This window comes from Aplidium turbinatum, chromosome 16 (assembly GCF_918807975.1).
Source record: "Aplidium turbinatum chromosome 16, kaAplTurb1.1, whole genome shotgun sequence".
In the NCBI taxonomy this organism is placed as follows: Eukaryota; Metazoa; Chordata; class Ascidiacea; order Aplousobranchia; family Polyclinidae; genus Aplidium; species Aplidium turbinatum.
The window spans coordinates 10,768,495-10,790,943 of NC_137487.1; the positions used below are offsets into that span (position 1 = coordinate 10,768,495).

Sequence of the window (22,449 nt, forward strand, 5' to 3'; positions counted from 1 at the left end):
AGCAGTGGAGACCAACAGAAGTTCGAGACAAAATTAAACTACAATAACATTTCCAACTGTGTTCAAATAGACATAAAACCTGCGTGTCAAGACATTAAAAAATTACAAGCTTTCGGTAATAGATTTCCGTCGTTCCGGTTGAGTACATTGCATTGAGGTAATGTTGATGAAGCAACTTTCTGCCATGGTGCGTTGATATTAATTAGTTTCATTTTTCAAAATTTTTGTTTTTGACCAGTTAATTCAGTGATCTTCTTTTAGCATGTGTGAACAAAGAGCTGACTATTCATCTTCCATATTTTTGACAGCTCTGCGATGTTCTTTAACACAGGAATTTATGCTGCGTCCAGTTTGGCGTTTTGATTTTGTAGCATTTTAATTAAACTTAAATTGTTTTTCCAAAATTCAAGACAGCAGTATGTCAAAATATTCAATAAAGTGTTTTGACTCACAACAAGTAGGCTATCCCACATGCGGTAGAAAAAAACAAGCAAAAAGATTATTATCATCAGCATATTGTCAAGCAACAAAAAAATTGTGATGAATAATAGGCTATCAAAAACACGCAGTAAAGATTGAAATAATTTTTTGCAGTCTTATAAGTACCGTATGCAATTGCACAATGCACTTCAATCCATGTCGTGAACTCATACATATATACTGTCACAATCAATGTGCAAGGCCTCGCGTCGGGCTGCTTTGCGTCTTGACAGAATATGCTGTTTTCATTATAAAATTCTTGAGCGGTATGTTATTATCGGTCAATGACCAGTAGTAACCTCTAATTGTGAAGTCGTTGTTCTGCAACGTAATTCTAGATTATTCTGTATCTGGAACGTTCTGTTGTTTTCACAATTGCCAATATCGTTTGTCATGATGTCACAAGGTTGTTTACGAATGGACCTCTGATTACGAAATCTGTATTATGTAACAGTCCTCTACTCCTACGTGACATTCTTTAGACTTCTTTAAACTTGCTTGTTTATGCCGCTCAATGCTACGTGACCGACGATGAGTTCGTGTGATGCAACACTACGTAACCTTCTCGAAGTTACTAGACCGAACAAACCTTTTATAAATAGTGGTGTAATTTGCGTAATGGATTATTATGATGATTATTATGAGTTGATTATGAGAGTTGTGCTATGAGTTGTGGATTGGTAGTTGATGCAGAAATTATTGGTGATTGAGACTTGAAGTAATTGAATACAAGTAGATGAGAATTGGTGCTGATATAAATTGTGTTCGAATTTAGAGTTATTTAGAAGCCGTTCGTTAAAGTTCTTCAAGAAGTCAGATTATCATTTCACTAGTAGAATTATTCGACATTTAATTGACTGCTTTTCGGTTTGACCCATTAAACTACGTCATTGAATCTTTCCAAGTCTTTTTCCTGGTAAGAGATAGAAAGAAATCGTGACATATACTTTATTATGCAATAGGGTGGTTTGAAAATTTTTTTTTGCAATTTCTTTATAGGGGCCTGAAAACCTGGCAAACCTTTAAAAAATAACATTTACACAATTTTTTTTTGGTAGGCCCCAAAACCCAGCCACCTACCCCTCAACAAAAGTCACAAAAGGTCAAACTTAGTATCATACAAAATCCTCTAACTTGCTAACTACTCATAGTAGAAAGTCAGTTTTGGTGTCAAAAGATGCAAAATACCTATGTTTCTATGTGTCATAAAAGAAACATGCCAAACGTCCTGAAAATCATAAAGTTTCCAGTTTGACCCACTTCGATTTTGTTCAAACTATGTCAATATGTTATTTGGCATCATATAGCCATGCATTACAAATTTTAGCTCAATATCTATTATAGTTTTGGAAATATGATGCTTTAAAGTTTTAGGTACCCCTAAACTTTTCAGCATTTGTTTTTTTGGACCATTTTCAATTAAACATATCTTTTGCTCTAAAGGTTATATATATAAGGCTTATGTTTGGTAAAATGGTTGACTTTTAACTATCCTACATGATTGCATTGTGAAAATGCAATTAATTTGCAGCAAAGTGGAGTAATCAAGCCTCAAAGTAGCTCTTTTCTTCACCAAAAACAAATTTTATGCCATATGTGGAAGTCTGTAACTTTTTTATGAAAAGTAGGATGGTTATGGTTATTATATTTATCATGAATATTCTTTCCTTACCAAATAACAACCTCACCAAGTTTGATAAGTAACACTACATTTATTAGAAAGTTACAATGCATCAAAATATGCAGTTATGCACCCAAAGCAAAAAAAGCCAAAATAACGCCATCTTGTAGTATAAAAACACCTCCATAAAAAGTGTTGACAAAACAATCTTTTTTACCGTTGAAGAACATTACCTAAGGATGAAGAATCAGGAAATGTGAGTACACTGCAAGGATGTGTCAACATACGTCATTTTCACAAACCAAAACTCAACCACAAGGCAAAAGTTTACTATAAAATGGTAAACATGAACTTGGCTGAAATGGAAGAACCCCCTGCAATTAAACATATTTGTGATAAAGAACTGAGTAATATTTGACACATCCTTGCAGTGTACTGATATTCCTTGATTCTTCATCCTTAGGTAATGTTCTTCAACGGTAAAAAATATTGTTTTGTCACCACCTTTTTACGGGGGTGTGTTTACATCACAAGATGGCATTATTTTGGCTATTTTGCTTTGGGTGCATATTTTGATGCATTGTAACTTTCTAATAAATGTAGTGTTACTTATCAAACTTGGTGTTGGTGAAGTTGTTATCTGGTAGGAAAGAATATTCATGATAAATATAATAACCATTCTACTTTTCATAAAAAAGTTACAGACTTCAAACATGGCACAAAATTTGTCTTTGGTGAAGAAAAGAGCTACTTTGAGGCTTGATTACTCCACTATGCTGCAAATTAATTGCATTTTGACAATGCAATCATGTAATATAGCTAAGAGTGAACCATTTTACCCAACATTAGCCTTATAAAACCTTTGGAGCACAAGATATGGTTAATTGAAAATGGTCCAAAAAAACAAATGCGGTAAAGTTTAGGGGGACCTAAAACTTTAAAGCATTATATTTCCAAAACTATAATTGATATTGAGCTAAAATTTGTACTGTATGGCTATATCATGCCAAATAACATATTGACCTAGTTTGAGCAAAATCGAAGTGGGTGAAACTGGAAACTTTATGATTTTTAGGACGCTTGGCGTGGAATGTCCAGTAGATGCCCTAAAAATGTATGTTTTTGAATTATCTTAAAAAATAATGCATTTAGAGAAAAAGTTCCTTTTATGACACATAGAAACATAGGTATTCTGCATCTTTTGACACCAAAACTGACTTTCTACTATAAGTGGTGAGCAAGTTAGAGGATTTTTTACTAAATTTGACCTTTTGTGACCTTTATTGGGGGGTAGGTGGCTAGGTTTTGGAGCCTACCAAAAAAAAATTGTGTAAATGTTATTTTTTAAAGGTTAGCCAGGTTTTCAGAACCCCCCCATATTAACGGAATGGCCCGTTTTGGTGAGTCCGATTCGGTGAGTCCAATTCGGTGAGTCCGATTCCCTAATTCGGTGATTTTTTGAATTTTTTTTTAAATTATCGGGTACAGTAGGTACAGTAGAGGTCAGGAGTTAAGAACTCACCGAATTGGACTCACCGAATCGGACTCACCGAATAGTAGCAGACCCCCATATTAAAATTGCAAAAATAAAATTTTTTTCAAACCACCCTATTATGCAAGCTTATATTAGCTTTACAAATTAAATGAAACATCTAAATAAATATATTATAAACAAATGAATTAGTACTTCAGACAAATAAGATTATCAACCTGAACCGCACCTCAACATAACAAGCAAGTAAACAGAGTGGGAGTGCCAACTCAATAGTTGCGTTGGCCAAAGGCATTATGCGTGGAACGCGCAGGAGTTTCTACTGTACAACGCAAATTACATGACATTCCAATAGTGTGCTTGGTGAAACGTGCTTTGTCTATAAACTTAAAATTGGAAACTCATGTTGCACATTCTTGTGTTGCTATACAGTTCTCACATGAAACAACAAAGTGTGCTCTAACCTGCAATTTGTAGGATTTTCTTTCGAGAATTTTTCGCAACAGTCTTTGTCTGGTTGTTTTCGATGTAAGCCTTGTAAAATTTATAACATTAATATAATTCAGATTCATGAAACAACTACTGCAGTATTGTTGTTCTAATTTCAGCAAAAAAACATAGCTGGTATGAGCAAAATGTTTAGTACACTTTTACACTTTACAGAATAATTAGAAAAAACTTCTGCACACGAAACCATGCACACGTAATGACAACGCTTCTTTCAGAAAAAAGTTTTCTTACATTCAATAAATCTTCACAGCTTAAAAGGTTTTCTTTTGGTTCCCATGTTTGTGCGTCAGGGCCTTCATAACCTTTCCAAGAAACACTAAACAAAGATGATATTGTAACATCTTGACATGCTGTAAACAATATGTATATATAGTTTAATCGTGTACCGGCAATACAAACATGGAATAATATAGGCTATCTTGGCCCTGGTTCTATCAATTCAATTCCCTTACAATTCCAATCAAATATATACACTTTATATTCAATTAAGTGATCAATAAAATTTGCATTTACACAACAAAACACAGTATATGTTACAGTTTAAGGGTGGGCAATCTTTTTACATGTGCAGACGGAATGAAGTAATGATTATGTGGAAGCAGGCCGCAATGATACGTATTCAATGTCGATAACATAAAAGTAGGCAAACTTAACTTCAAGTATATACAGTATATAATATACCGTATATATACTCAATACTGTCTGTCTACTCGTATTTGTTCCATATGAAAGCTATTCTTATATTAAACCATAGGGTCATTATTCCATGTCAAAACACCGAAACTTCAAAACAGTTCCCACCCGACCCTCCCAGATCTTGCTCAAACTTTATCAGAATGTTGGTAAACATAATTAAGCAACATATGCAAAATTTTAGCTCTTTATCACTTTTCCTTTAAAAGTTATGCCCCCTCAAACTTTTGGATCCCCCCGAATCACTCATTTTCGTCTCATTTTATAGCGTTTTTGAAGGATCATATCTTCGGATTAAAGTGAGCTACAGTGCTGAAACTGGGAATTATGGTAGACATTTTTCCACTGATTTCAGACATGTATTAGGTAAAAACGTAGTGTGTTGTAAATTTGAGTTATATTTCTTTGAAAATGGCCCTTTCTAGACATGCGGACGTATTTTTTGCAAACTTTGGAGACCTGTATCTCCCGCAACAAGTATGACAATGCAACGAAACTACTGTTGGTTTTCACTCATATATGTAAGATTACTCTGATAAAGTTTGAGGCTTCTAACTGCAGTGACTTTGCAGTAATGAACTTGAACACACCAGACATTTTTCAAAAATGGTGAAATTGCGCCATCTTGTGTGGACCATTTCATAATGTGGGCAACATTTCAGAAATTTGAAAATTTCACAAGAGTGTGTCTTTGACCCAAGCTTCAGCATATACAAATTTTAAGAATGTGTCTCAACTATAAAGTTATTTTTTGAGGTCATGAAAGTCCACCTATTTTGCAGAATTTGCTTGCAAATTTTCCCTAGCAACGACACTCTGCTTGCTGTAAACCCCCACTATCGTTACATTTTTGGAATTTATATTGAAAATTCAGCAACTTGCACCTGCTATGAAGCAAATTCTCATCAAAATGAACAACACGTGTGTACTGATTGTTTTCCTATACCCCAAACATAACCTGGAGGCTTGCACACTATGTTATGCAGGATCAAAACTGGCATTCCAGTTTGTGTTGTATGTAAACATTAAACTCAAGCATTGCAGCATCACATTCATATTAATTGAAAACAACTGTGTATATATATATATATATATAATACCTTCATGGCCATTCCAGTGTAAACACTGCACTGACGAGACCGGAAGGTCGAAACGGTGTGCACTGTCTGCAGTTATATATATATGCAAAAACTAATCCCTTCAATGCCAGTGCCCAGTATGCATTAAACTCAGCCCCGCATTATATTGCCAGCCTAATAAAATACGGATTAGCAATTCTTGCTACATTATTTTAATCATCATGTGTCAACCCATTCTTACTCTTGCATAGTCTCTGAATTGCAGCTCAGGTAATAGCCTACAGGAAACACAACATTCAGTTCTGTATAACATTGAACAATAAATAAAAGTCTGGCAATTTCTGTGATCAATCATGGCGTTTTTCAATCTTCCAACTGGTAGGAAAAAAACAGTCAGATCTAAATAATCAAATTATTCGGCTTTGATCTGCACTGCTCAGCTTGTAGCATTGACCACTTTGATGTTGAAGTACGGGGCATCCACAATGCATAATATTCTTGAAACGGTATCCAGCATTCATTTCTTGCATGTTGGGACCATGCTAACATGTTGTTTTGGTCAAGATGCATAAATTTAATGTATACATCATTTTGCTCTTCACACTGCTCTGTAATAGTTCCGACATGCCATTCTTGATCATATGTGCATGCTACATACTGTAAAGGTTGGAATTTGATATTATTTTGAGTTGATCTTATGCCAGAAGAGCATGCTGCTGCGTTTTCAACTTCTCCAAGTAAAACTTTGGTACCAGCAGTGCCAGAAGAAAGTCTCTTCATTTCCATGACAAACTCAGAAACAGAGATAAAACTGTGATGTGAACGAGTTCCAGGGATGATGTTACATAAATTTACAATAATGCTCTTCTAGGTCAAGGTCCGGCAATTGCTTGTGATTTTACTTCCACTGACATATAAATATGTATTTTACGCCAGTAATATGCTGACCAACCCATGTAAACATTTGAAAGGGCGTCAAAATTTGGTTTAATTCTATTGCCTGCAAGCTTGCTCTTTTTGCCACAAGCCGTTTGGTTGTACCAACCAAACTATCGCATGGTGACTTATTACACAAGACAACACACTTTTTGTGTCAGCATAGTAAATGTCATTCTAGAGTATATTTTGGGTGCTGAATTCAAAAATTACATCAGATTTTTTGTATCACATCAGGATTTTATGATATCTGAATGCTGTTTTGGTAAAAATGGATAAAATCGACTCCTGATCTATATTGGTAGACTATGGCGTTTCATGGAATTTGAACTCTTTTTTGTCAACAAGGTCTGTGATAAAGTCTAACTTCATCACGATAAAGTCTAATGTCTACACAAGATATATATACAAACACAATATTAATGAAAACATTGATGATTGAGGTATTTCAAGACCTGTTTTATTTTTTTTATTTTTTATTTTATTGAAGTGTGATAACTTGAACCCAATTCTTCAAAGTTTATCTGCTAACACTAAACGTTCAACGTCATTTTTTTTTACAAGAGTAGGCTACATTGTTATTTTTTTCATGTTAAGAAGTAGGTTTGTTGGCTTTGCAAATCCCCAATACATATTTTAAACCTTTCGGTTTTGCCATCTTTTCCTTTTGTTGGTGCTACAGTTGTGTGTTTGTAATGTCATTCGCTATTATGTTTGCGCCAGCAAAGAAAAATAAAATTGAAGAAATTGAACAGAATAGACACTTAAAAATAGGTTCAATTCTACAGAAAAAGGGAAATTCACATGCACATTTGGGAAACGTTATTCTGGACAAACTTTCGCTTGCATGATTCTTGTGAATGTTGTGAGTGGATTTAGGATTTCCATTGATCTATCATCTTAGGTTTTCCACACAAGCTTTACATGCAGCAGGTGTGGAGCCCATGATTTGTCCTGATCACCCAGGCGAATTTTAAAGTATGTAAGATATGCTTGTTTCACAAAACTTGTTATGGTTTGCCTTTGGTTAGGAACAGTATAACTGCCACATATGTAACAAAGAACATCAGGGTCATTTACACACTTTTTTGAAGATGTCATTCTGCTACTTATTCACACTACAAACAGAATTAACACCTTGCTAATATGAAAAAATCTGAATACATGAAAATTCAAATAAGAATGAGTCATAGACAAGTTTCACATAAGCTTAAATCTCCACGTTCAGCGAAAAAGATAAAACCGATGTTATATATCAAAAAGTAGAATGGTACTAAGCATTCAGGCGAAAGTGAATGCAACCCTGCCTGTAAGGGGTGGTTTATGGACAGTTCTCAGAAGGCACATAAGTTGGATGGTCTACCATAAACAGATGGTCCACTAGCCAGATGGTCTAGGTGACTCTTTTGACCTGTGAACCATCTAGCTAGGATGGCTTCTGACTAGTGTACCTTCTGAAGGTAGGCCGGTCACTCCAATGGTCATGGTGTCATCATACATCTCCAAATGTTACAAAATAAAACACAAATTTTCAAACACTATTGGCTCATAAGGTCTTTATAAAACGGCAACAGAAAGAGAAAATTCGGCCAAAAAGCCAATATTATGAGAAAAAATATCATGCAAAAATCTCAAAAACCTGATGTGATGGGTAAAATCTGATGTGATTTTTGAAATCAGCAGCCTCAATATACCCCAAATCACATCTTACATTGCAGACACAAATTTTTTTATCTTTTTTGTTGGCCTGTGTTATTATTGTAACTGTCTCCGCCGCCAGTGTAGCCAAATCGTTTGGCAGCCGCTGGCTTCGATCAGTCTTTCAACAAGGTTGATAGGATCTCCTTTCTGTTTTGTCCTTTGCAATGTTTTGCAATCGATGGAGATGTGATTTGCTGAGTAGGGATCCCAGGCCAGCTTTTCTAATGTCAGATCTCAGCAGTTGTAATAAGTTGGTACGGTGACGTCCGGTTCGGCCTTGGTACTTTTTGCTGCCAATTATCGCAAATTCAAGGGCTTTCTGGGGAGGTGAGTCCTGGTGAAGTCTCAGAATATGTCCAAACATGTTCCATCTCATGGTGGAGATCTTGCAAGATAATGGTTCACTGTTGCATATTTTGTAACATGGTGACTTACCATGGCTGGTAGCAAAAAAATGCCACTCAGCTTCAAGATGATGATCATGTTTATGGTGACACATATTTAGCAGGTTCTTGAAGTTTTTAAATTGACTTGCAACACCATCACTAAAATAAATCAGTTTCGCCGTTAAACAAAGTTCTTCGATAATGTATTGAAGTGCTGTATGGATATTTGGATAAAAGCATGAACTGCATTGTTGTCATGCTTCATGCTGTTCAATATGATGCAAACATTTAAACCAGGGGTGGGCAAAGTTGCTCAAGGAAAGACCCGCTTGCGGATAAACCATAAACACTGGCGAGCCGCAAATCACTTTGACACCAAATAACATAACAGCAATAAAAACATAATGATTGTTTATTCATATGAGTTTTCTACTTGACTCGCAAATCTCTGAAAATTTGGACGATAAATTGTTAATGTTGTGCGACTTAATTCTTCCAAGCGTTTATTTGTCAAGGTTGCACGATGTTTTGATTTTACAAAGTTATAAATTCTTACAAAAATGAGTAAGAAAAGTCTGGTGCTACTTGTAAGCTTCAACTAATCGCTGCTTAGCGACTTTATGAAACTTCCAATTGTTGCTGACTGAACGCAAAATGCGCCAGGGGAGGCATAATGTTGCGTTTGCAACATCACAACTCCATTGTTTAACAATAGCTACCAGTAAAAGAGAGACTCCTTTTTGATCTTTGTATTGTATTGGGTGCAAATTAGATTTTAAAGAAAGTGTAGGTAACAAATATTAATTTTTACCAACCGATTTTCGCGCCCTTATCAATGCGAGCCATGCCTACCATACCCTAGATATGCCATTGCTCAGTTGACAGCGCGAGATAACATATTTGTAATGTATAATCTTAATTTTTTGTAATATTACGATTCAATACTGTACAAAAGCTACAAAATTTATGTTGACGAGCCGCATGTGGCTCGCGAGCTGCAGTTTGCCCACTGTTGGTTTAAACAGTTAACTTCCTCCCCTTGTTGTACGTGTACATGCATGTTCTTCATTTTGATGAGAATTTGCTTCATAGCAGGTGCAAGTTGCTGAATTTTCAATATAAATTCCAAAAATGTAACAATAGTGGGGGTTTACAGCAAGCAGAGTGTCGTTGCTATGGTTGTTGCTAGGGAAAATTTGCAAGCAAATTCTGCAAAATAGGTGGACTTTCATGACCTCAAAAAATAACTTTATAGTTGAGACACATTCTTAAAATTTGTATATGCTGAAGCTTGGGTCAAAGACACACTCTTGCAAAATTTTCAAATTTCTGAAATGTTGCCCACATTATGAAATGGTCCACACAAGATGGCGCAATTTCACCATTTTTACAAAATGTCTGGTTTGTTCAAGTTCATTACTGCAAAGTCACTGCAGTTAGAAGCCTCAAACTTTATCAGAGTAATCTTACATATATGAGTGAAAACCAACAGCAGTTTTGTTGCATTGTCATACTTGTTGCGGGAGATACAGGTCTCCAAAGTTTGCAAAAAACACGTCCGCATGTGTAGAAAGGACCATTTTCAAAGAAATGTAACTCAAATTTGCAACACACTACGTTTTTACCTAATACATGTCTGAAATCAATGGAAAAATGTCTACCATAATTCCCAGTTTCAGCACTGTAGCTCACTTTAATCCGAAGATATGATCCTTCAAAAACGCTATAAAATGAGACGAAAACGAGTGATTTGGGGGGATGCAAAAGTTTGAGGGGGCATAACTTGTAAAGGAAAAGTGGTTAAGAGCTAAAATTTTGCATATGTTGCTTAATTATGTTTACCAACATTCTGATAAAGTTTGAGCAAAATCTGGGAGGGTCGGATGGGAGGCCCTTGGTGTTTTGACACGGAATGACCCCATAGTCAAACAATGTCACAAGTATGTTTCTGTCATCTTCAATCTAAGGACAAGTTAAACTTGAATTTTCTTTCAAATTGGCCTACGACTATGTAATATATAGCAACACAGCCCAGTCAGCCCAAACATTAACTAGCACAAAAGCACTGCAAATTGTGCATGAGCCAATATAGCATAAATTGCATCATACAGCTGACCAGGAAAAAAATATCAATTTTTAATGCGGTTACACTCACAGCTAGATACATAAAGCAGTTTTGGATGTTGTCACGGGCCGCACAAAAGCTGCCTGTAGGCCGAGTCTGGCCCACGGGTGGTAAGTTTCCCACCCTTATTATAGCTCTACAAAGTGATTGGAAATTATACCACTCAAACTCTCCATTTAATTTTAATTATTTCTTTCTGATAAATCAACCATGCTTAATCAAACCATATTATATACTTCTTATAAATATAGCACACGTGGCACTGTAAAGTTTTTGCTATGAAAATGAAAGTTAGTCATCTGACATTTTCAATGTGTGACAGTGTAAATAAAAATAAAGCTAAAGTTAAACTTAACATATCACCATACATTCTATAAGACTACCACATGAAAACATCTCTTGTTTCCCAACTGCTGTCACATTTTGGTAAAATGTGACATTAGTTTTAGATTATCTTGTTCCTTGTAATATATATATAATCCATTGTTAATAATGCTACATTTGCAACAGAATATGGCAGATAAAATACAACCCAACTTAAATGTCTTGCTTACCAATAGTATGTCTCTCCATCACATACCACATGATTCGTAATCTTTTCTACTTCATATACATCTTCCGAGTCAAATTCAACATCACTCATCATAAAACAATTTCAGTTAAAAAGCTTAGAGCAACGGAACCTGTCAAAGAAAATTGTAACAAAAACTGAAATCTAAATCAACAAGTTGTCTCAATTCTAATATCAATTACGTACCATTGTATTTTGTTGAACACAATAGCCAAATTGATTAACATCCGGTCAAAACCAACAAATATTTCACCTTCATGTACTTTAATGTGAAACTTTGACATAAGCTTTGGTAATGCAGATATGTAAATTGGATTGGTTAATTAAAACAGAGTGTCCTACAAGTCAGCACTTGTGAACTGAGCAAATAGAAGCTGAAAAAGTGACAACTGAGCTAGCAACATTTCACCAACGAGGTTGAAGTTGGAAAATGACCAAACTGAGAAAATAATAACTGAGCAAGCCAAAACTTGGCATGTCACAAAATCAGCAAATTTAGTTTAGCAAGCGATGACCAAGCAAGTCAGATGCTATCTGAAAATCTCATTTGCTGACTTAAACATGTGCAGTTGTGCACATGCATGTAATCTAGTTAAAGCCAAACAAAGTAGGATTTAGCAGAAGTCATACCTAAAGTATTTTATTTTGGAGCACAAGAACATCAATGTAAACAAAACAGCAGACAAGCAAAACATACACACATACAAAACGGTGCTCTTTTACAAGACGCCGTGTTGGTCAACCGGACAAAATGATGACATCATAATACGTCACACACGTTGGAATGGACTATTATGAAGGAGGAAGTGCGGGGTAGAAATGTACCGAAACACACCGGAAGGAAATTGTCTCCCATTTATCGATTTGTTGTTCAATTTCAACAAATTTGCTATCGTTGAAAAGCACAAGCATAGATCTAACCAACTAAGTTAATACCAAGTTCCAAAATACTACTAGCTCCATCTAGTGGCCACCTAAACTTGACCAAATGCAAACCATCACCAAAACTTCATTTTAAATGATAAACAATCTAAATCAAATTCAATTAAAAGAACATTTTACTGTTTATTGAAGTACTAACTTTCATTTTCATATCGTATTTAATATGCGAGCAATCGTTGTTTGAAGACAGCCCCCCAACGAAGCTTTTTTCCAATGCATTTCAATGGCGAATCGATCGTCTTTCAGTTCACGCCCTGTGTGATCACAATTAATTGTCTCCCATTTATTCATTTCTTGCTCAATTTCAACAGATTTGCTATCGTTGAAAAGCACAAGCATAGGTCTAACCAACTAAGTTAATACCAAGTCCTAAAATACTACTAGCTCCATCTAATGGCCACCTAAACTTGACCAAATTCAAACCACTATCAAAAGTTTAATTGCAATGATAAACAATCTAAATCAAATCCAATTAAAAGAACATTTTACTGTGTATTGAAGTAGGCTACGGTAGCCTACTAACTTTCATTTTTATATATTAGTTAATATGTAAAAATATATATTAGTTAATATAGGGGTGGGAAAAGACGATAACCTTCTCGCGGTTCACCCTGTCAGTACTGATTTTTCAGGAAGCTAATCATCGTCTAGGCTTGCGGGCTGACAGCCGCATAAACACCGAGTGGGTGGTAAAAGGATAAACCCTCGGCCCACCTTCGGAAAGATGTCTAACTTTCAACAAGCACCTTCAAGGCCCAACACTATACCATGGGAAATCACCATCGGCACATGGAATGTACGAGGCCTTAATGCTGAAACCAAAAAGCAAACTCTGGGCAAAGACTGCCAAAGCTACAATATTGACCTCTTATGCATTCAAGAAACCAAAATCAAGGACCACCAAGAAGCCAACCTACAAACAGGGCACAAACTTGTCCTGCTGCAACAAAACAAATCAGTTCATTATGGCTTGGGATTTATTATTGGCCAAAGACTGATCAACCATGTTGTGAACTATAAGTACGTTAGCGACAGAATTGCAACTATGGACCTCGCTATTCCAACTCGAAATGGTAGTCTAACAAAAATGCGGCTGATCAACGCCTATGGACCAACCTCTGAAAGAGCAGCAGAAACACCAGAAAATCTTGAAAATTTCTATGCAGAACTTCACACTGCTAGCACCACCCCCGCTAACTGCCCAGTAAACATCACATTATCGGGCCAATACTGTTTTTGTATCGGCGCGTATGGGGTGTATGGGTAACGTTTGCACCGTATCGGGCCGATACCGGTTACGTACCGTATTGTATCGAGAAACGGTACAGTTTGTCCGATACAAACCCAATATCGGCACAGTACAGTTTTGTAAAGGAAAAACTATACAGTTTGTGTAAGGGCAATCCGATATCGGCACAGTACAGTTTTGTAAAGGAAAAACTATACAGTTTGTGTAAGGGCAATCCGATATCGGCACAGTACAGTTTTGTAAAGGAAAAACTATACAGTTTGCGTAAGGGCAATCCGATATCGGCACAATACAGTTTTGTAAAGGAGAAACTATACAGTTTGTATAAGGGCAATCCGATATCGGCACAATACAGTTTTGTAAAGGAGAAACTATACAGTTTGTGTAAGGGCAATCCGATATTGGCACAGTACAGTTTTGTAAAGGAAAACTATACAGTTTGTATAAGGGCAATCCGATATCGGCACAATACAGTTTTGTAAAGGAAAAACTATACAGTTTGTGTAAGGGCAATCTGATATTGGCACAATACAGTTTTGTAAAAGAAAAACTATACAGTTTGTGTAAGGGCAATCCGATATCGGCACAATATAGTTTTGTAAAGAAACATTATACAGTTTGTGTAAGGGCAATCCGATATCGGCACAATACAGTTTTGTGAATGAAAAACTATACAGTTTGTGTAAGGGCAATCCGATATCGGCACAGTACAGTTTTGTAAAGGAAAAACTATACAGTTTGTGTACGGGTAATCCGATATTGGCACAGTACAGTTTTGTAAAGGAAAAACTATACAGTTTGTGTAAGGGCAATCCGATATCGGCACAATACAGTTTTGTAAAGGAAAACTATACAGTTTGTATAAGGGCAATCCGATATCGGCACAATACAGTTTTGTAAAGGAGAAACTATACAGTTTGTGTAAGGGCAATCCGATATCGGCACAGTACAGTTTTGTAAAGGAAAACTATACAGTTTGTGTAAGGGCAATCCTATATCGGCACAATACAGTTTTGTAAAGGAAAAACTATACAGTTTGTGTAAGGGCAATCCGATATCGGCACAATACAGTTTTGTAAAAGAAAAACTATACAGTTTGTGTAAGGGCAATCCGATATCGGCACAATATAGTTTTGTAAAGGAAAACTATACAGTTTGTGTAAGGGCAATCCGATATCGGCACAGTACAGGTTTGTAAAGGAAAAACTATACAGTTTGTGTAAGGGCAATCTGATATCGGCACAGTACAGTTTTGCAAAAGCAGAACTATACAGTTTGTGTAAGGGCAATCCGATATCGGCACAATACAGTTTTGTAAAGGAACACTATACAGTTTGTGTAAGGGCAATCCGATATTGGTGCAATACAGTTTGGTAAGAGCAGAAGTTTACAGTTCGTGTAAAGGCAATCCGATATTGGTACAGTACAGTTTTGTAAAGGCAAACTTGTACAGTTTGTGTAAGGGTAATCCGATATTGGCACAGTGCGGTTTTGTAAAGGCAAAACTGTACAGTTTGTGTAAGGGTAATCCCATATTGGCACAGTGCAGTTTTGTAAAGGCAATACTGTACAGTTTGTGTAAAGGCAATCCGATATTGATACAGTAAGGTTTGTGTAAAGGCAAATCTGTACAGTTTGTGTAAGGGCAATCTGATATTGGTGCAATACAGTTTCGTAAAGGCAAAACTGTACAGTTTGAGTAAGAGCAATCCGATGTTGGCACATTACAGTCTGGTAAAGAAAAGACTGTACAGTTTGTGTAAAGGCGATCTGATATTGGTGCAATATAGTTTGGTAAAGGCAAAACTGTACAGTTTGTGTAAGAGCAATCCGATATTGATACAATACAATTTTGTAAAGGCAAAACTGTACAGTTTGTGTAAGAGCAATCCGATATTGGCACAGTACAGTCTGGTAAAGACAAGACTGTACAGTTTGTGTATGGGCAATCTGATACTGGCGCAATAGAGTTTGGTAAAGGCATAACTGTACAGTTTGTGTAACAGCAATCCGATATTGGCACAGTGCAGTCAGATAAAGAAAAGACGATACAGTTTGTGTAAGGGCAATCTGATATTGGTGGAATACAGTTTTGTAAAAGCAAAACTGTACAGGTTGTGTAAGGGCAGTCTGATATTGATACAGTATCGTTTGGTAAAGATAAAACTGTACATATTGTGTTAGAGAAATCCGATATTGGTGCAATACAATTTGGTAAAGGCAAGACTGTAGCCTACAGTTTGTGTAAGGGAAATCCGATATTGACAAAGTATCGTTTGGTAAGGACAAAATTGTACAGTTTGTGTAAGAGCAATCTGGTATAAGTGCAATACAGTTTGGTAAAGGCAAGACTGTAGCCTACAGTCTGTGTTAGGGCAATCCGATATTGATACAATATCGTTTGGTAAAGGCAAAACTGTAGCCTACATCTGTGCAGTGACGTACGGTGAGGTTCCTAGATGGTGAGGCACTAATTTTTTCAAGTAACTTTTACAATAAAATTTTTTAGCAACAAAAGTGGTATCATACTAATCAAAAAAATTAGCAGCATGCTTTCACATTTATTAAAAATAAAATCCATGCGCCTATCCTTTTGGACTAAAACATTTGTGACTTTGTTGTATAGACCCTTCTTTAGTCCTAACATTATCACTAGATATTGAAAGGGAAAGCAGAAAAGGCAATTTTTAAAGCCAGCCACTTCTTTTTTGAGCAGCAATCTCTTTGAAAGTTGCAAGTTATTTTTTTTTGTTCAGTCGTCTGATGCAAACCTTATAAATTTAGAACCAGTCATTCTTTATTTATGACTTCAACTTTGGATTAAAAGTTTATTTTTTTTAAATCTTTCAGATTTGATACAAAATCTTCTTCCATTTTTTAGTTAAATGTTATAAGAAACAATCCTTTACACTGCAAGAAGTCACATACCACGTACTATGCGGGCATTCCAGCTTGACGAAAAAGGTTTCATAGCTGTGACGTCACATTTGAGGCAAGCCTCAAATCGTAGCTAAATCGTTCATGATGATTTCTGGGCAACTTTGCGAAAGAAAAAGGCACGCATAATGCAGTGTATGGAAGTTTTCTGATCTGAAGTGAAGCGCAGCTTGGCGTTGCCTCTCCTCGCGTATTTCAACGATTTTGACCACGTGAACGCTCGATAAGAATATCGCCACAGAAACAGAAAAATTAAAGCACAGTTTGGGTGTAGAAACATAAAATTTGAGGGAAAGGGGGCACGACTACAGCAATTCACACAAATAAAAGCACCTAAAAACGTGCAATATTTACTACTTTTTAACAAATAATATTTATTCTGTGATAACCATTTCTTTGATATAAATTTTGCTTTGCCAGATGTTGGCAGGTGAGGCACTGCCTCACCTGCCTCCCCTGACTGCACGTCCCTGCATCTGTGGAGAGAGAAGATAGCCTATATTGAATGACCGACAATTCAAATCGACTGAACGGATGATGATGATGATTGATTAAGACATAGTCTACAACATTTGTAAAATGAGATGAGTAGGCTATAAGTTTCTGTTGGATTGCTTCAACAAGACGACACACGATTTTTGCTTTGGTTTTTGTATGTGCTTGATGTGTATGAATGTAGGCTACTTTAATGTGCGTTTTAGACAATTCCACTTGCACTGTAACAGTAACTCTTAAACTTTCGATTTGTGACTGTCTTTGAAATAAGCAATTTTGGAATGAATACAAATCGACTTGGTACCAGTTAAGAATCCTTTTTTCTTTTAGCGAGCAGTGCAGGCGAGTGCAAAACAATAAAGAACGCATGACGAAATAAAGGAACACAAGTAAACGAAAGATTAACGTAAAATTATCAAAACTACTTGTTGCTGGTTTAAATTATGCCATTTACATTATATATACATAAGACATGCGGTTTTGGGGTAATTTGAGGGCGCTGAATCAAAAAATGAAATTAGTTTTTCTCTGGTCATCAGGTGTTCTTGCAATTTTGGAATTTATCTTTCTGTAAGCTTTTTTGCGCTTACGTTATAACATCATCATGTTACTTTCACAATCTTCCAGTAAGAAAGTGTAATTTCAATCTGTCATTGCATATATTTTTGTAACTGATCAGAAAATTGCTTAATTATGCTAGAATGATAGATTGATATGTGACAGAATTCCATTTTAGGTCCTTAACCGGTTACAGCTGGCATCTATTACTCCTTACACCCTTATCTAAAAAGTAGTTGAGAACTTGATCGCTAATCAAATGAGAGCGCAGAATATTGTAGCCTATCTGTGCTGCTCATCATATGTTATAACCAGAGTCGTCACAAAGAGCCTACTTGGTCAGTTGCAGACTTTTATTCACGTGCAAAGCAACTGTTAGGCTATCCAGGTCTGGATTCTGCTACATAGACCTATGGCTCGTTGCAGTGCAATTCTTAAGCCAGTATATTCACCAAACTCCCTGATCTTGGAGACAATGCCTATAAGTCAGTAGTTGTGAAATGAGCAATCAGTGACAACTGAGCTATAGCAACATTTCAGCAAGTGCCTGAAGTTGGTAAATGATGAAACTGAGCAAGCAACAACTGATCAAGCCGAAACTTGGAATGCCACAAGTCACCAAAATAAGTTTGATAAGCGATGACCAAGCAAGTCCGACGAGAGCACGCAAATCTCATTTGTTGACTTAATTGGTAGTAGCTGAAATGTTCTTGCTGAGTTGAAGCACTTGCCAAATTGTCGCATGGCGAGTGGTCCGACAATCTCCTAATGTGTCATAGAAGCCTTCGTCATTTAACTAAACAGATTCAAAATGATTACATATTTTATACCGATTTTTTTTGGGCACATGACCAAGTTCCCCCCTGGATCCGTTCCTGTTCACTAGGGTCAAGTCAACTGCACCATCTGCTTCACTTCATTGCAAAAACTTGTTATGTTGGCATAGCTATCTGGATCTATAATTGTATTTCATTTTGAGCTATCTGGGATCTGTGATTACGTGTTCTTTTTCATGTAAAAATCGCTAATATTTTGTCCATTTTGTTTCATTTTACACGTGTGCATCTGGAAACATTCGTATAATTTTGTATACCGTACCGTCTTTTTTCAAAATTTGTCCTTGTTTCAAAGGGCAGCGTTTTAGAAAACTCCATTGTGTTTACTGCTAAAAAATGTACTTATTTAGAAGATGACACACGTCTTTATTTTCTCTCCAGCGCTGAACCAGAGCGACTGATGTAAAGTGTTGCGCCTTCGGAGCCGGAGCGACTGATGTATAAAGTCTGACACCTCCGGAGCATGGAGCCACTGGAGTAAAGCCTCAGGAGCTGTAGAGCCATGTACCTCTTTTATAGCAGCACTGCAGCCCTGAGTCAAGGTCCCCCTTTAAATTTCAATAAAGCTTAAGCTCCTTGCAAAATAGCAGCACCAAGTGATGGAAGAGAGAATATATAGGCTTAAGCTTGTCCTGCTACAAATTCCAAAGACAGGAGACAGAAATCACCGCAAAAACGAAACACTCAAACGCAGCCGCTCCCACGCTCCACCAACCCACAAAAACTTGTTGATGATACAGCGGAGGCTATGGATGCATCGAAAAAAAACAACCATTTATGTACGTCAAATGCCCCTAATGTTTCACATAAATTGACCGAAAACGCAAAGACCGAAAACGCAAGACCACAGACATATAGGTCTTCTAGTTTTTACTAAACACCAAACGGTACGTAATGCAGTTGCATCATTGATCCGTGATCTTGCATCTTCAATTATCTGTCATAGTAAGATTCCTTTAAACTGGGAGCGGAGCTTCATTGTATCTCTCTACAAAGATAAAGGAGGTGCATTGGAGAGGTAAAATTATTGTGAACTCAAATTGACAGAGCAATTAGTCATGAAAATTGTAGAGAGAACTTTAGATAAGTCATATCGGGGAGAAAGTATAACTCTTGATGGCTCTCACAGTTTGGTTTTGTCCCTGGCAGGAGATAAACTGATGCAATTTTTGTTGATAGACAACTACAAGAAAAATGTCTGTCATGAAATAAACAATTGTATTGCATAATGGCGTTCGTAGATCTCGAAAGCTTTTTGATCGTGTTCCTTGTAAAGTTATCTGGTGGGCACTGAGAAAGATTCAAGCAAAATGGTGGAATTGGTTGATCTTGGAGACGTAATTTCTGCAGCAGGAGAATGCGATTATACAATAAAGTCGCGTGTAAAAGCAGCTTAAAAAGCTTTCAGAGAACTGTTGCTGGTCTTAAGATCACGCCACCGGTCTTACAAAAAGAGTGTACAGTATACTTGTGTGCGATTTCAACAAATATGTTATGTGAAGTCCAACAATGCAACAACAACAATGATCTGACCACATTGCGATCATCCGTGTTGCTAGATCGACTGCTGGTTCTTGCTGATAAAAGGCTCCGCTGGTATGCACAATTGCACATGTAGAAAGATCTAACAGTGCATTGAAATTGGCCGCAATTTACAAATTCCAGGAAGACGTGGGGTTGGTAGGCCAGTCAAATTGGAGAGCGAGCGATATAATAATAAAAGATCGTCGAGAGTGGAATTTGTTGAGATCTGACTCTTTGTGACCCTGAGAAGTAGAGTGAGATGTGCAATCTGCCACGTGTGCAGCTAGCCAGTTATCTGGAGTGGGGACTACACAACAACTGTCCCTCAAAACCTAAACGTTACAAAAATAAAACTCGACGACGATGAATGGAAGATTTCTATGGTAGAATGGAAATGGGATGGAAGAAAATTTCAGGATGGAAGATGAAAAAAAACGTCCAATAAGAAAATTTTGACAACCATTTTAAGGGAGCAAGTGGTTGGGAGGAGTCTCCACACGATGATGGTTGAAGTGGAATCAGTAATATAATAAACTCCAAACCTATCGTTCCGGTACCGGTAACTTTTGACCCTCGCGATAATGAGCCTTTAACACCAATTAATCTTCTACTGATGGTAGGCTATGTCCTTTACCAAATTTTCCCTTAGGTTGTTGGAAAAGAGGGACTGATGTTACTTTCGACGTCGGTGGGTTCAAATCCAATAAATAGCAAATCAATTTTGGCAAAGTTAGAACAGGCAATATTTGTCTCAAATTATCCAGCCACAAAAATGGCACCAGAAGAAAATAATCTTCTTGTTCATTGATCGACCACTCTCAGCGGCGCTCTAAGCGATCTATGAGTAAGGTTGAAGAAATTTATCCTGACAAGAGCGGAACTGGTCAAACTGTGCTTGTAGACCCAACATAATGTGGTAAAACGGCCAATATCCAAATAATGCTTCATCTAGTTAGATGATATTGAATACTGAAAAGTTTGGGTGTTCATCAGGACAATTATCGTTTCTAGCACTATAGTTGCAACGTTCATCTGATGAATGAGCAATAAACCATCCTGTTTGTTGTTGCCTTTACTTTCAATTTCATCAGATGAACGTTGCAACTAGTGCTAGAAACGATCTAGATGGTATTGGTGAATAAAAGGTTAAGTAAACCTTTCAAAAGGTCAAACAAGTGTGCACTCGATGTAGACCAAGTTATCAAAAAACATGTAGTGTTGCACTCGATTTTGATTCAAATTTCTGCTGTTCTCCTTTATCACACCGAAGTTCGGTGGCTCTTTCGGGGTCTTGTTTTGTCTCGAGTTTTCGAACTAGGCCTACATGTTGAAACCGAGATTTTTTTTCGAGAATGCAAATCCCCGTTAAGCACTTTGGTGACAACAAATTTATTGGTGCATTGGCTTACTTGACAGACATTTTTTCAAGTTTGAACCAGCTCATTGTGCAAATACAAGGAAAAAGTGTTACCATTATATATGTACATAATACAATTCAGGGCTTTCAGACAAAATTAGATCTGTGGAGTAGAAGAGTTGAATGAGGAATTCACGCATATTTTCCAACATTTGATGTTTGGAAAGTCAGTAGAAGTCGCAACGAGATTTCTGACGTCGAAGTCGAAATATGCCAGCACCTTGCCGCCTTAAAAAACAACTTTGATGGTTACGGTACTTCGAAGGTGAAAGTTTTAACAGTACTGCTCTTTGGATAACTCATCCCTTCGAAGCCGAGTTAGAAAGTATTGCTGACGACGATCTTTGCAAAGATCAATTGATTGATCTTCGATGTTCAATAACGCTTTGTTCCAAATTGTTATCGTGCAATGGTGACTTTTCCAAGTTTTGGTGTGATTAGTCAAAGAGTTTCCTACGCTGACTAAGCGTGCATTTGAAGTTATGATACCTTTTCCAACGCCACCTGTGTGATAGGCTACCTGTGTGAAGCAGGGTTCTTTTCATTGTTGACTGTTAAAACAAAGCATCGATCTCGCTTAGTTCCCAAAGACGACATGCGAGTAGCTCTTTCAACGACTGTTTCAAGAATCTCCAAAATTGTTCTTGGAAAGCAAGCACAAAAGTCTCACTGATTGACTGTTGAAATTGCGTTCAGTTATTAATAAAAGAAAAAAATTTAAACATTTTTGTGTGCTTTTATCATAGTTACCGTATTTAGGACATTTGAGTAATTCTTTTTCACAGGACCCCGTCAAGAACAATCGTGTCTTCGCCAAATAAACAGTTTGTTTTTGATATTTACCAAGGTAAATCCAGACAAAAAGGATGTTTTGCATTTCTTCGCATGGTTGACTGG

At 36.8% G+C, this 22,449-nt stretch overlaps 2 protein-coding genes across 3 annotated transcripts in view; one reads left to right on the plus strand and one right to left on the minus strand.

The window, feature by feature from the left end:
• Positions 1-11,708, minus strand: part of LOC145785576 (uncharacterized) — a 37,981-nt gene extending 26,273 nt beyond the window's left edge. For both annotated transcript variants that reach the window (XM_082597238.1, XM_082597237.1), the window contains exons 1-3: positions 11,578-11,708; positions 4,335-4,419; positions 4,058-4,127 (exon numbers count right to left, since the gene is read on the minus strand). In XM_082597238.1, coding sequence (XP_082453364.1) covers positions 4,058-4,127; positions 4,335-4,419; positions 11,578-11,669 — 247 coding nt within the window. In that variant the 5' untranslated portion in view covers positions 11,670-11,708. The remainder of the gene's footprint in view (positions 1-4,057; positions 4,128-4,334; positions 4,420-11,577) is intronic.
• A 1,552-nt stretch (positions 11,709-13,260) lies between these two features.
• Positions 13,261-13,803, plus strand: LOC145785200 (protein CFDP2-like). Its single transcript, XM_082596890.1, has one exon. The coding sequence runs from the start codon at positions 13,261-13,263 to the stop codon at positions 13,801-13,803; it is 543 nt and encodes a 180-aa protein (XP_082453016.1).
• Positions 13,804-22,449: the final 8,646 nt, after the last annotated feature.